General features: G+C 38.2%; 2 protein-coding genes across 2 annotated transcripts in view; both read left to right on the top strand.

The window, feature by feature from the left end:
* LOC134217603 (collagenase-like) overlaps nucleotides 1-14,190 on the top strand; it is a 457,454-nt gene that overhangs the window by 247,477 nt on the left and 195,787 nt on the right. The window lies entirely within an intron of this gene.
* LOC134213977 (brachyurin-like) lies at nucleotides 10,872-11,753 on the top strand. Its single transcript, XM_062693426.1, has one exon. The coding sequence runs from the start codon at nucleotides 10,872-10,874 to the stop codon at nucleotides 11,751-11,753; it is 882 nt and encodes a 293-aa protein (XP_062549410.1).

The following is a 14,190-nucleotide window of genomic DNA, read 5'->3' on the forward strand; positions in this document are numbered from 1 at the left end:
TTTGTAAAGTAACAATTTAGGCCGTTACAAATGTTTAATTACCTTTTTTCCTACTGGTCTCCGATAGATTAAGGGGGGTGATAATAAAAAATAAATATTAAAATGAAAAAAATCAAAAAACTCCTCGGATTTGTTAAAGAATGTTATGAAAATCCTCAAAATTATCCGAATTTTGTTTTGTTGCCCCATCAAAATATTTTTTTTACAAAAAAATATATTAAGCTCGTTTAGTGGAATGTATTAAACCGTCTAAGACGAATTAAGTACTGTCCATTTAATTCCACCAGTTAATTTTCGTTATCTTTGCAGATACGTATTTCGACCACAACTGTGTGGTCGTCTTCAGTGTCTTGTACTTGACTCGACTTAAGTCGAGTCAAGTACAAGACACTGAAGACGACCACACAGTTGTGGTCGAAATACGTATCTGCAAAGATAACGAAAATTAACTGGTGGAATTAAATGGACAGTACTTAATTCGTCTTAGACGGTTTATTTTTTTTAGGCGAAGACAAAATAGTTCTTAAATATTTGTATCGGCCTTAGTAGTGGAATCGAAAGCAATAGTAAAAAAATGTCCTAAAGTTTCACCTTCTTCAAAGGGTTAGGAGTTTGCATTTTTATTGGTGTGTAAAGTGCCCTACATTCTGTTGTCGTGGTTTTGTAATGGCATCCACTTGTATTCATGCGTACGAAACTGTATTAACAGAACAGAACCGGACATTTCGATAACCGTGCGATCGTTCTGCGAACAAACTTGTACTCTACAAAAAAAACCTAATTGTTTATTAGTAAATTAGTAATACTATTCCCATGACATTTTTTAAAATATTTTTTAAACGAAGCTGGAACATTTTTCGACGAAAATTTATTAAATAACAGAATTACACATATTATTCGCCCCCATACTACCTCGCGTCGGCAAGTCCAAGTCTGTGTGCTGGCGAATAGGCCCTATCGCAGAAAGGTCAATTTGGGGCGCACGCGGCATCATCATTCTTGATACCAGTCGTGCAGAGGGAAGCAGGCGCGAAGTCGACCCTTCCCACCTTCCGAGGACATAGGGCGTGGTAAGGCCACCTGGAAAGCCGGCAACGCGCTGGCACGATACCATGCTGTTCTTCTAAAAAAGCGAGTTACGATGTTCGGTGCTGCAAGGACACGCAGCTAACCTCGAGGGTGCGTTGTGCACTGGCCCCCCTTTGAAGCATTACTTTCTGGTTGTACCGAAGGGACTATAGGCTTGGCGGCAATGGAAACGGTTTAGCGGGTCGGGGATGTAGTCCTGCCTCCCTCGGTGATCCCTAACCCCGCACTTCCTGGTCAACCCAGGATGTCTGTTGAGCAGATTCCCCCTCCATTGTTTAGGAAGAAAAAAAAATACTTGTATGCTCCTAAATCAAGACAATGGGAGTTTAAACGATAATGATTTTGTAATCCTTCCCAATTTATAAAATAGAAATTGGAATCAATTAGATATTATTCAAGTATGCCAAACAACAGTTGATAAAATTCTTAAAAAGTTTTTTAGTAGAATGTCCTTACTAGACCAGATGTTTTATTTTTACTGTTCAACAAAACTTGGCCTCTTGTTACTTAACAGATAGGTATGCTTTTTTCAGTCTTACTAACGTTGATCTTAACATATATGACGTTGTGGAATAAGGAAGAATAGTTTTTAATAGACCCGTTGAATAAATAGTATCAAACTTACAAAATAATAACAAATCACTCTAAATAAGAATTCCCAATAAACTCTAACGAAAACTTACACGGACTGTCGCCAGGACTCTCTTCAGTTTTTCACTGAAAGACGAGTACCAAGTTTATTCACGATTCTCATTAAAATCTATTTACACGTGTCCTTCATTGAATACTTCAATAACACCTTCCGGATCTCAATGATTTTTTTTTTCAAAACTCCTTAAAATATAAGGATTTTTTTAAACTATTTTTTTTATTCGATATGCTCAGTCGTGTATGATGCTTTGTAGAGCCGCAACTCTTAATTATGAAAATATTAGAATGATTAAACTCTCATAATGATTTAGATTGCATTTAATTTTTTGTATATACCCCCCAATATCAGCAAATCATCTTCATGTCTACCTTTAAAGCTATGTCCATTTAGAATCCGGAATCATTTATTGTATTGCAGCGGCACGGGAAGTGACCGCTGCAAGAATTCTTTTACAGCGGTTTGTCTACCTAGGCGCCCACTTGCTGTGGTATAAATTTCATGATATTTCGTGCAGCGAGTCAAAAATTATTTCAGATGGAAGCCGAAAGGAGAGAAAAACTCTGCATACCCACGTTGATAATCCTGCTTATCGACGATGGAACCCAGTGATGGTTTCACTCGGTTCGATGAACGTTCATTTTGGAATTATTTCCGGTTCAATCGGGACAGAGCATGAGAGGCCCTGATTCATTCTCTCTCTTGATAGCAGGTGTGGCAGCAGTCGCTCCGAATGAATCACGCCTACACGCTAACTTTCACCTACTCAGTGACTGAGTAAAATTGTATTGCTCTCTCTTTCTATCCCACGGAAATTGAGTAAAATTTCCGTGGGAAGAAAAGAGATGGCAATACAATTTTACTCAGTCACTGAGTAGGTGAAAGTTAGAGTGTATGAGCAAACATACTCCGATCGCGCATGTGTGGTAGTTGCTGTTCGGGTGAATCGTATGATGATTGAGTCGGAAGCGAAAATCAGCAATTCATTCTCGTTTCTAGATTCGATCCATCGATGCTCAACTTTTTTTGCGATACAAATAGCCAAACAAATTTATCTTGCAGCACAATCCAGATCGATTTGGTTGATTCTAACAGTCTCTTTGATTTGATTATTTTGATTACAGAGAAATCTCTCACCTATTCAGAAAACCATAATTTCCAAAAACCTAGGCAATTGTATTTTATATCATTTCGAAGCGGATTGTTAGCCGCTTCCTAACGTAAACAACAACAGAGAACCCATGTTATTGTTAGGGTGACCATATGGTATCCTAAAGGAGGACATGTCCTCCTTTTTCATTGAAAGTCAAATGTCCTCCTTTTGCGCTAAAATGTCCTCCTTTTTTAGATATTTTGAGAAAACGGTTGCATGAATAACCTTTTCTGAAGAAACTCTAGTTTAATAAGAAAATTATTTTGAGCTTTTTAGTGGAATGTCTTCACTTGTCATAAGACGAGTTAATACAATCCCATTGAATTCCACCACTTAATTGTATCTTGACAGATACGTATTTCGACCTCAACAGTAAGGCCGTCTTCAGTGTCTCGTACTTGACTCGACGAGACACTGTCGAGTCAAGTACGAGACACTGAAGACGGCCTTACTTACTGTTGAGGTCGAAATACGTATCTGTCAAGATACAATTAAGTGGTGGAATTCAATGGTATTGTATCAACTCGTCTTATGACAAGTCTAGTTTAATATTATTAAAATAATAAACAATATTATAACAGAGATCCACTCACCAAAAACGTTGCACACGTTTGTGTTTTTTCGCTTTCTAATCAGAAATATTTTCCAAAAGGTTTTCGAATAAATTCAATGTACATATCGAAAAAGAAACCCGTGAGTTACAGTAATGCAGGTATGGACGATATCAAAAAGAGTCGGAAACGTGAGAAATGGTTTAGGAAAAAAAAATGCAAATATAGGGTTACTGTTCCTGGACTTCTTCTTATAACTCCGATATTCATCCCATGAAAATCAAAGCAATGAAAAGGTATTTGATTTGTTTCTTATTTTTGTGATTTTTTTTCAGCAGCGGCACGCATGTCAGCAAAAATGAGCAACAAATTTGTGCCGTACTTCTTTGTTTCGCGATGAGATGAACATATGTTCAGTGGGATGGAAAACGGAGCAGTTCCCCTACTTCTCATCTATCGAATTACCTTTTGAACGCATCTCACGGTACGCTTTTTGAATATGTGACGCAAAGAGCAGCCGCTAAGTGCTATTCCTAGAACGGAATAGGATTTGAACTAATCAAATCAGTCTTCAGTTTCTTTAACCTAATTCCTAAAAGTTTTAAATTTCTTCATTTGAGAACCTTGTAGACTTTTTTATCTGGAGCACTTCGTTTTTTTTTTCATAAATAAACGAATTTTCTCGACAGGGATACAGATCAAAAACATTAAAATTGTCCAATATTGGAATAACGTTGAAATTTTGAATTTAAGTGCTTTTAAGGTGGTGTTCGGAATTTGAAATAAAGTGTTCGGCATTTGAGACCAATTTCGCCAGATTAAAATAATTCAGTATTGATAGTTATAATCAATAAAATATAAATATCAAGTGCTTATATGAAAGTTTTATTCTTTCGCTAGCTGATCTTAAATTATTTGTTTTATTTATGTGCCATAAAGACCTCCAAATTAAAAAATGTGCTCAAGTGCTCGTTTTTCTTAATAAAATACTGTGGAATATCTCCAGCTTTATGAAATTCAACATTTGTTCACTGTTGATTTTAAAATTATTTGAAGCTAAAATCTTTATCCTTTATGAAGATGGTGCATGCAATTTATAATTGGAAAGTACTTTATGTAGACTAAGATGAGAGTCGAATATGGTCCATCTGGAGATGTAATGTTAATGAAGTAGAAGAAGATGCCATATTGCCTCAAGTTACAAAAACTGCTTCCAATAAACTTGAGTGTGCAAAATTCTAACAAAAATAATATTCTTAAGTATATTAAAATTTAAAAATAGTTCGAAGTTTTTTTATGTCCTCCATTTTGACCAAATGTTCTCCTTTTTCGCTACGATTTGGGTGAATTGTCCTCCTTTGGAAAAATTTCATATGGTCACCCTAGTTATTGTGGATATTAACATTTTGTTTGGTGACTCATAAAAAATGCTTTACGATTCCAAATTGCTGTTCTTCGAGACTTAGTATCTAAAAACATTTTCGAATGTTATTCTCAGGATTCACATACATATTGGAAATGCATGAATACATCTAAAGAGTTTAAAAAAAATGTTAGTTCCACGATGAATGAGCGATTTATTTAGTCAGATAATTTGTATTGCAACACATGCGCGCAGTGCCTTACATCGACTTAGAAAATTACATCTCACCAGCTAGGACCGTGGCCCTCCCTAGACCAAGACTCTAGTTACGCCTATGCAAATAACAAGTGCTATCAAAGCATTCAACGTCTCGCTCTACTATAAATATATTGGATAAAATATACACAGAATTTTCCTCCACTCTTGGTTTTTTCAAGGTGTTTCTTGGCATTGGCATTGTTACGGTGTAATTCGTAGATTGGATACTAGTGATACTCATGTTTTACTTTTGAGATCCTTATCTAGAATGCTATCAGAAATCAAGAAGGGGAGTGGTCCTTGATTCCAGTCTTTAACAAAAATAACAAAAGCATGAGGATTACTACTCCTGGCCACGCCCATCTTCACCGTAACTAGGGAGTGGAAGGAAGTGTTGATGTAGTACTTACTTAACGAGAGGCCACCGACTTAGCGACACCCTCATAAGTACCACGGAGTTGGATAATGAGGAAGGTATTCGTTGGGTCAGGATTTGCCTGTAGCTGGCAATGTAACCGTGGTAGATCTTACCCCGTAACACACCACGTAAAGGTGTCTACCCAGCATTACGGGTAGGTTTTTTCAAGGTGTTTCTCATACACTATCTGTCAGTTATTTTTGATTTTTTATGTGATGTATAATGTGTGATTATACGAATTTGATATGTCAAAAATCCTCATAGATATCGGCAACTGTTTTTTACAGATTTTCTACAGCAAAAACTTGGATAATATAGTAGAACAATTTGTTTCAAACTTTGAATTCACGCATAGAAAAACAACACAATTTAAAAAATGAAAATGCGAATGTATTGTGCAATTTTGAATTTAGTAAAACAAAGTTCATTGAAGTCAATCTGCCATTCAAAATATGATCAACATTTCCTTTTTTCCCTATTTTGTCTAAATTTTTGTAGTTATAAATCTGTTTGAAATGCGCCGGTTGGGTAAAACAATCGACAACTTTTATAGTTTGTATGTATGTATATTGCTTGAAGGAAAAAATGGCTCCAAATTTTTTAATAACTCCGAAAATAAAACAAATTTTCCAGTGCTATAATAGCTCCACTATAAGTTACAACCTTTATGCTTCTACGTTTTTGAAACCGAAAGATTATTATTTCAGGTTTGGCCAAATTAGGCACTGATATAACAAAACCCGGTACACTTACTCTGACTAAAAGTACGTTTTAAAATTGTTTTTTAATTGTTTTATTTTAGTTACGCCTATGAAATCAAATAGTTTTTAGTTTAATAAAACCCAATGCATTGTTCAACTGCCCATATCTTCTTCTACAGATATTCTTCTTTAACAACTCTTCAAAAAAATCATGAAAGCTTGTAAAACATTATAATAAGACCTGAAGAAAAAAATCCATACAAAATTTTCCACACAAAAAAAGTGTCTTAGGAACTACCAGTGCGTTTTTCTTTTGACGTCTCAGAAGGCATTAAAATCAAATCAGTTGCTTATGTCTGCAAATTTGCAATTACGATAGGGGGATTCAGTTAACGGCGTAGGTTGCTGTGTATCTGTTTATGGAAATGTTTCATAGGCGATTTGAAATATGTCCCTAGTGATTGAGTGTGAAACATTTCTATAATCAGATACGCAGCAACCTACGCCGTTAAGTGTATACCCCTGATCACTTTTTCGAAAAAAGTAATTATTTTGAAACATTAAGGTCACTCCTTACGGAATCCAAGTTTCAAAGTGCTCGCGTTTTCGTGGGCACACCACTCGATACGGAAGCAATGCACATCGCGCTAGTATACATGGAAATAACAATTGGATTGAGTATCTCAGAGTCCATAAGAAAGAGAAAGTTGTGATCTTCTACAAAATTGTACAGAGAGTCAAAAGCATTATGTTGAGAAAAAGTTTAGTTTGGTGTCGCTAGTATACATGGAATTAACAGTTGGATTGAGTATCCCAGAGTCTGTAAGAGATAGAAAGTTGTGATCTGCTACAAAGTTGTTCAGATAATCAAAACCATTATGTTGAGAATAAGTTTAGTTTGGGTTTCATGCGTTTGGTGGCGCTAGTATACAAGGAATTAACAATTGGATTGAGTATAAGACTCATGCGCTTGGGGGCGCTCAGATACATGGAATTGACAATTGGATTGAATACCTTAGAATCTGCGAGAGATAGTGAATTGTAATCTGCTATAAAGTTGTTCGGAGGGTCAAGACCATTATAATGAGAACAAATTAAGCTTGGTTTTCATGCGCTTGGTGGCGCTAGTATCTCAGAGTCCGTAGAAGATAGGATGTTGTAATCTTCTACAAAGTTGTTCAGAGAGTCAATGTATTATGCTTAGAATAAGTTTAGTTTGGGTATCATGTGCTTGGTGGCGCTAGTTTACATGGAATTAACAATTGGATTGAGTATATCAGAGTCTGTGATAGATAGAAAGTTCTAATCTTCTACAATGTTGTTCGTAGACTTAAAACTTTTAAAATAAGATCAACTTAATTAACAATTGGATTGAGTATCTCAGAGTCCGCAAGAGATAGAAAGTTGTTCAGAGAGTCAAAAGCATTATGTTGAGAATAAGTTTAGTTAGGGTGTCATGTGCTTGGTGGCACTAGTATACATGGAATTAACATTTGGATTGAGTATCGGACTCATGCGCTTGGGGCGCTAGTATACATGGAAGTGACAATTGGGTTGTATATCTCAGAATCGGTGAGAGATAGAAGACAATTAATTGCATATTATTCGGCAACACGGCCGTACGAAAACCATTTTTATTGTTTTTCTTCTTCTTATTGGCATTACATCCCCACACTGGGACAGAGCCGCCTCGCAGCTTAGTGTTCGTTAAGCACTTCCACAGTTATTAACTGCGAGGTTTCTAAGCCAGGTTACCATTTTTGCATTCGTATATCATGAGGCTAGCACGATGATACTTTTAGGCCCAGGGACCGGGAACCGGGAATCGAACCCAGCCACCCTCAGCATGGTCTTGCTTTGTAGCCGCGCGTCTTACCGCACGGCTAAAGAGGGCCCCTATTGGCTGTGCATATGCAGAGCACATGTTTCGAAATGGACAAATTGATATGAAATTTGCGAAAAAGAATCCACGTGTCTTGGATATGCACAGCCAAGATATTTAACAACAAAATGGTCTTCGTACGGCCGAGTTGCCTAATAATATGCAATTAATTGTAATCAAGTGTCAGTCTTTCACCGTCATTAGTCGTCTGAGTACACGCGACCGCTTACGTAAGGCAATCAAACTCATCAAATGCTTTAGCCAAGCAAGCCTTTCGCACAGCAGAGTGCGATTGATTCGCATTCTATACCATCCCACCCAACCAGTTGTTCCCCCAACAACTGCGGAGTGCGATCCTCTCGTTAATAAAAAATGTGCACTCGCTTGACTGTGGATATACAACAGTAAAGCACATGTGGAGATTGGACAAATCAAGCATCCGAAAGATATTCAATTTGCAAAAAAGAGAGCTAACCGCGGTGGAGGTTGGTACTCGGATTCTGATGGCTTTTCCGCAAACGTGACCTTTAAGTGGTCTTGTTGTGTAGGCCTATCTAGAGAGTAGGAGGTTGAGGGTTCGAGTCCCTCCAAGACACGTGGATTCTTTTTCGCAAATTTCATATCAATTTGTCCATTTCGAAACATGTGCTGTGCATATGCACAGCCAAGATATTTAACAAAAAAAGAGAGATAGAAGGTTGTGATTTTCTACAAAGTTGTTCAGAGAGTCAAAAGCATTATGTTGAGAATAAGTTTAGTATGAAATTTATTCGCTTGGTGGCACTGGTGTGCATAAAGTCAACAATAGTGTTGGATATATCTAAAACAAAAGTTCAACCTTCGAGTGGGTTGGTACGTCTTCGATGTCTTCTACATGCGAGTAGACGTTTGATCCGGGTGGATCAGTTGAGAGAAAATCCAACCTTCGAGTGGGTTGGTACGTCTCCGATGTCTTCTACATGCGAGTAGACGTTTGATCCGGGTGGATCAGTTGAGAGAAAATCCAACCTTCGAGTGGGTTGGTACGTCTCCGATGTCTTCTACATGCGAGTGGACGTTTGATCCGGGTGGATCAGTTGAGAGAAACTCCAACCTTCGAGTGGGTTGGTACGTCTCCGATGTTTTGTACATGCGAGTAGATGTTTGATCCAGGTGGACTAATTGAGAAAAACTCCAGCCTTCGAGTTGGTTGGTACGTCCTCGATATCTTCTACATGCAAGTAAACGTTTGATCCAGGTGGATAAGTTGAGAGAAACCCCAATCTTCGAGTAGGTTGGTAAGTCTCCGGTGTTTTTAACATGCGAGTAGACGTTTGAATCGGGTGGATCAGTTTAGAGAAACTCCAACCTTCGAGTGGGTTGGTACGTCTCTGGAATCTCAACATGCAAATGAAGGATTTATTCGAACGGATAAGTTGAGACCCAACAAACAAAATAAACTTAAGGTAGCTTGTTTTGGGTAAAGAAGGCTATTTGGGGATGTAAAGGCGCTTCATTCTCATTCGATGTTTGCTGGGGATTTTTCTGATATTGTTGCACATTTGATTACCTAGAGCATGGTATTCTCTATTCAAGAATGCAATACTGATATCGCCGTAGCCTTGTGTGAGAAAAGAGATATGAAAAAAAATTGAAAACATTTTTCTGATTTTGATGCACGATTGCTTTCAAGAGCCTGGTAAGCTCTACCCATGACTGCATGACCAAGATCAGTGGTAGCCTTGCGTATTGAGTTAGAACATGTAAGAAGAGAAATACGGAAAATATTGAAAACATTTTTCTGATTTTGATGCACGATTGCTTTCAAGAGCCTGGTAAGCTCTACCCAAGATCAGTGGTAGCTTTGTGTATGTCAGAAATGTTGTGTATGTTTTCATTTCAACGTACAGATACAAAATTTACAAAACTAGCTGCATTTTACAATGATCTCCTATTCAAAACAACAAGGTTTTGGTAACTTTCTAACGCATTCAAAATATGTTGTTGGTAAACAATGACTCAATTGCATGTTAAATAATGGTGAACGCATGGTTGTTTGTTTTATCTTAACAGATTGAACGAAAGTCTTACGGGTAAGGTGAAAGAATCGCAAATCGTAAAATTTAAGTGAAATTAAGGGATGATGAATAACTAATATTGATTTTTTTATTGTGAATTTCGAAAGAAAGTAACTTCAGTTCTTTACTAAGAACTAGTATTTTAATGGTAACATTCGTTCAGAAATGTCTTACAAAACGTTACATATATATGAGTTAGACCACTTTGCCCCGTGGGTGCGTTTTGCGCTGTTCTCCCCTATCACAGTACAGTGAAAAGGCCGCTTGGTGTGGTTTAGCAGAACCCAATTCAATTATGTATCAGGCTCCATTTCGCATTCTTCAACTTACAGATTTGTTCGGACTTATCAGCACGACCGGTCATTGCCCAACAGGTGATGTTTTTCGAAAATTATGCATTCATGTGATAATTTTAGGTCGATGTGTCCTCATTGGTAATTATGACGCATAAAGTGGGAAATCCAGAAATTTCGGCGGTTTTATATCTTGGAACGTTTTTATTTTGAAACACTCTATCTCATGGTGGTTCATCTCTTCCGATTATGCTTATCGATTTGCTTATCGCACTGTGCAAAACGATAACCCAATCATTTGCTAATTTTCAATCCGTTAATTGACATACGTGTGCAAATTTTTGAAGATATTTCAAGACCTATGATAAGGATACGCTCTAAGATTAATGCAAACTTTCTCTATAAAAGCAATTTGTGAGTGCATCACTGCCAGTAGCATTTTGACTGTAAACCTACAATGAAAATTCTAGTGCTGTTGATTGGAGCGCTGGCCGTAGCCAGTGCCGAGTGGATCGAGATCGATTGGTCCCAGGTACGTCCGATCGAAGAATTCGATCACTACTGGGCCCGTCTGCCTGCTGAGCTGCAATATCTACGTAAAATGATGCCGGAAACCCGCATTACCAATGGACAACAAGCTACTCCCGGCCAGTTCCCGTACCAGATTGCGCTTCTCAGCACCTTCAGCGCCGGAACCGGTTTGTGCGGCGGTACAGTTTTGACCAACAACTTCATTCTGACTGCTGCTCACTGCGTTCAGAATGCCCAGGGAGGTACCGCCATTATGGGAGCTCACAACCGTCTTCAGACCGAAGCCAGCCAGCAGCGTATTGCATTCTCCTCGGGTGGAATCAACATCCATCCCGGATACACATCAACCAACATCCGTAACGACATTGCCACCGTTCGCCTGAACAGTGCTATCACCTTTAACGACCGCGTCCGTCCAGCTCGCCTCCCTGCTGCTGCAGATAGCCGCACCTTTGCTGGCTGGACCGGTACTGTATCTGGCTTTGGCCGTACTTCGGATGCTAGCCAGGCCACGTCCGCTGTAGTGATGTTCACCAGCAACCCCATAATGACCCAAGCTGACTGCCTTTCCAGTTGGGGTGGAAACACCAACATAATCCAGGCCCAAAACATTTGCTTGTCCGGTGCTGGCGGTCGCTCTTCCTGCAACGGTGATTCGGGTGGCCCACTGACTGTCCAGGATAGCGGAAGTTTGCAGGTCGGTATTGTGTCGTTCGGATCCGCTGCCGGATGCTCGATCGGAATGCCGTCCGTGTATGTCCGCGTGACCTTCTTCCGAACCTGGATTATCAATAATTCGGACTTGTGAGCGGATGTCGGAAATTGATGAATAAACGACTATTGTTTTTGACATAATTTAGGATTATAGATGTGTTACGATGACAATTACTGTAAATTAACATATTCATTCAATTTATGTTTGTCTTCCATTAGAAAAAAACGAAGCCATTGAGATTTTCTGCCTAAATTCCAAAAACTTTGTGAAAATAGTCGCGAAAAAAAACCACGTAAAATGGGACCCCAATTTAAACACAATAGGGACCAGAACGAGTGAATATCTTTCTATTTCGCATGAAAACAACAAGGCCAGTAACAGTCAATTTTGATAGTTTTCTATTTTATATGTAGAAAGGAAAAGATCGTTGGTGGGGGATCAAAGTAGGACGCAAAAAATATCAGATGCAAAAATTTTATCAGGCGTCATTTTTTTCTGGTTTTTTGTGAAAAAAAATTCAAACTCAAATTTGAAGATTCAAGAACCTCGACTTTTGGATACCCTTTGGAGAGATGCTGCTAGAAGACATCAACAACGGATTCCCCGACGAAATGGTAGAATTTTCGAAGAATGCAGCCTGCACACCAGTAAATCAGCAAGTTCAACATCACTGGCAGCTCAAGTTCAGTTCCGTCGACAAGGAAGACGGTGTGCGGCGGTGTTGGTGAAGGTCGTGGAGCCTACTGCCTTACTTTCGGGTACAACAATGCTGTCTCTATTTTTTTCCCGATGTTGGATTCAAAGCTCTCCTGAATTCAAATTTAAGATTTGAATAACTTCAATTCAAGCTTATTTTACTGGAATCATGAGGAAGATATGTAAAGCATGATGTCCTACCCATCCTTCAGCAGATTTGGAGCCTATAGTGGATTATGACGACTATTTTGTGTGGTCCGTAGGATGCCATTGCCCAGCAAACCAACGTTTGGATGTTGGTATCTACCTTCAGATCATGCAGCAGCTGCAGATCATGAAAATGCACTTGACGTAAATTTGACGTAAACAGTGCATGGGAGGTAAGTGCCGTTGAGACTCTGGAAGGTGAGTATACTTTCGGTTTATCATTAACATTTACATTTACATTGAATCATTGAACTATACCAATGTGTGTCTATTTAAACACAAGTTAATGCTGAAAAAGAAGTGACAGTATTAGAATATCAGTGTTTTAATAGTCGTCTAAGGCTTGAGTTTTTTTTTTTTTTTTTTCAATGTACATTGCTTTAAATTACAGTCGAACGAAGTGACATTCTTCACGAATTAGATGAAAATAATAAGTTCAAAAAGTATGTTGTTCCATAGTTTCCACATGAGTTTGAATCATGTTTTTGCCTATTATTTAGAATAAAAATGCCGGGGTGCCTCCGTTTGTGAGCCTACTAGCGTTTTTTGCTTATAACTTTTTTCAAATCAATATTATGTAATGATATGAACACCAATGGAAGCCCGGTGACCTTAGCCAGAGTGTATGTAATTAAGAGTGGCGACATGTACCGTATTTGACAGGTCTCCTGCTCGTTTGGAACGCGATTTTGTATGGGAATGACAGATAAATTTTGTTCCAATTCTGACAGTGTCGCCACTCTTAATTACATACACTCTGACCTTAGCTAACCTTTCTCTGAAATAACCATATGGTTTCACACAATCAGAAAAAATGCAGCTGTTTATTTGAACTGTTGGTTTTTGGCCAAAAAATGTTTAGTATCCGGATAAAAAATATATATACCTACATATTTGATTTTAAGCAAAAACACTCATGTGATTATATTTGATACTGCCTTCCATCTTCTCATATCATCTTTTCAGGATTCAAAAATTATGTTGTTCAACCAACTAATCAAAGGAAATGGGTTTGTTTCCCTGATTTTAACCAGAATATTCTTCGACGGACGGTTTTCCATCTCCGAGCAACAATTGGTTTCAAAACATGCTGGTGATGAAGAAAATATCTCGATTTTTTGGTGAGAAAATTCCATTGCATATTATCAATTTACATTCCATCTATTTGAAACTATATGAATGTATTAAAAAAAAACCATCAGGGCACCCGATTGAAGCGATTTGGATAGGAAGAGTGGAATCGCCAACTTCCTATTGTTAACATCTCGTGGATAAAGGGCGGGCTCTTCTCCCCATCTATTGGGTCAATCTGGGAAACGAGGGCTAGATTATATTATTGTATGTACGAACTTTCTTCTGGAAGGAGATTCTCTATTCATCCCGTGGATTCGCATAAGTGTCTCTGCTTATGGAACCACCCCACCCATTTTTGGCCCTTCACTAGTTGCACTAGTTATTTTTCGCATGGCATGCCCATAAAATTATTTAATTTATTTCGTGACTCGGAGAATACACTATTTCAACACTCATCCAAGCAAATTGAGCTAAATGTTATCATGTCACTACTGTTCTAATGCTGGATTTCCATTATAGCACCCAAATTAGTGCTGTAATGGATTTTATGCAA

The sequence above is a fragment of the Armigeres subalbatus genome, chromosome 2 (genome assembly GCF_024139115.2).
Source record: "Armigeres subalbatus isolate Guangzhou_Male chromosome 2, GZ_Asu_2, whole genome shotgun sequence".
Lineage (NCBI taxonomy): Eukaryota > Metazoa > Arthropoda > Insecta > Diptera > Culicidae > Armigeres > Armigeres subalbatus.

Bases quoted from the DNA above. Each gene is read 5' to 3' on its own strand.
- LOC134213977 (XM_062693426.1), top strand. From the start codon at position 10,872: ATGAAAATTCTAGTGCTGTTGATTGGAGCGCTGGCCGTAGCCAGTGCC.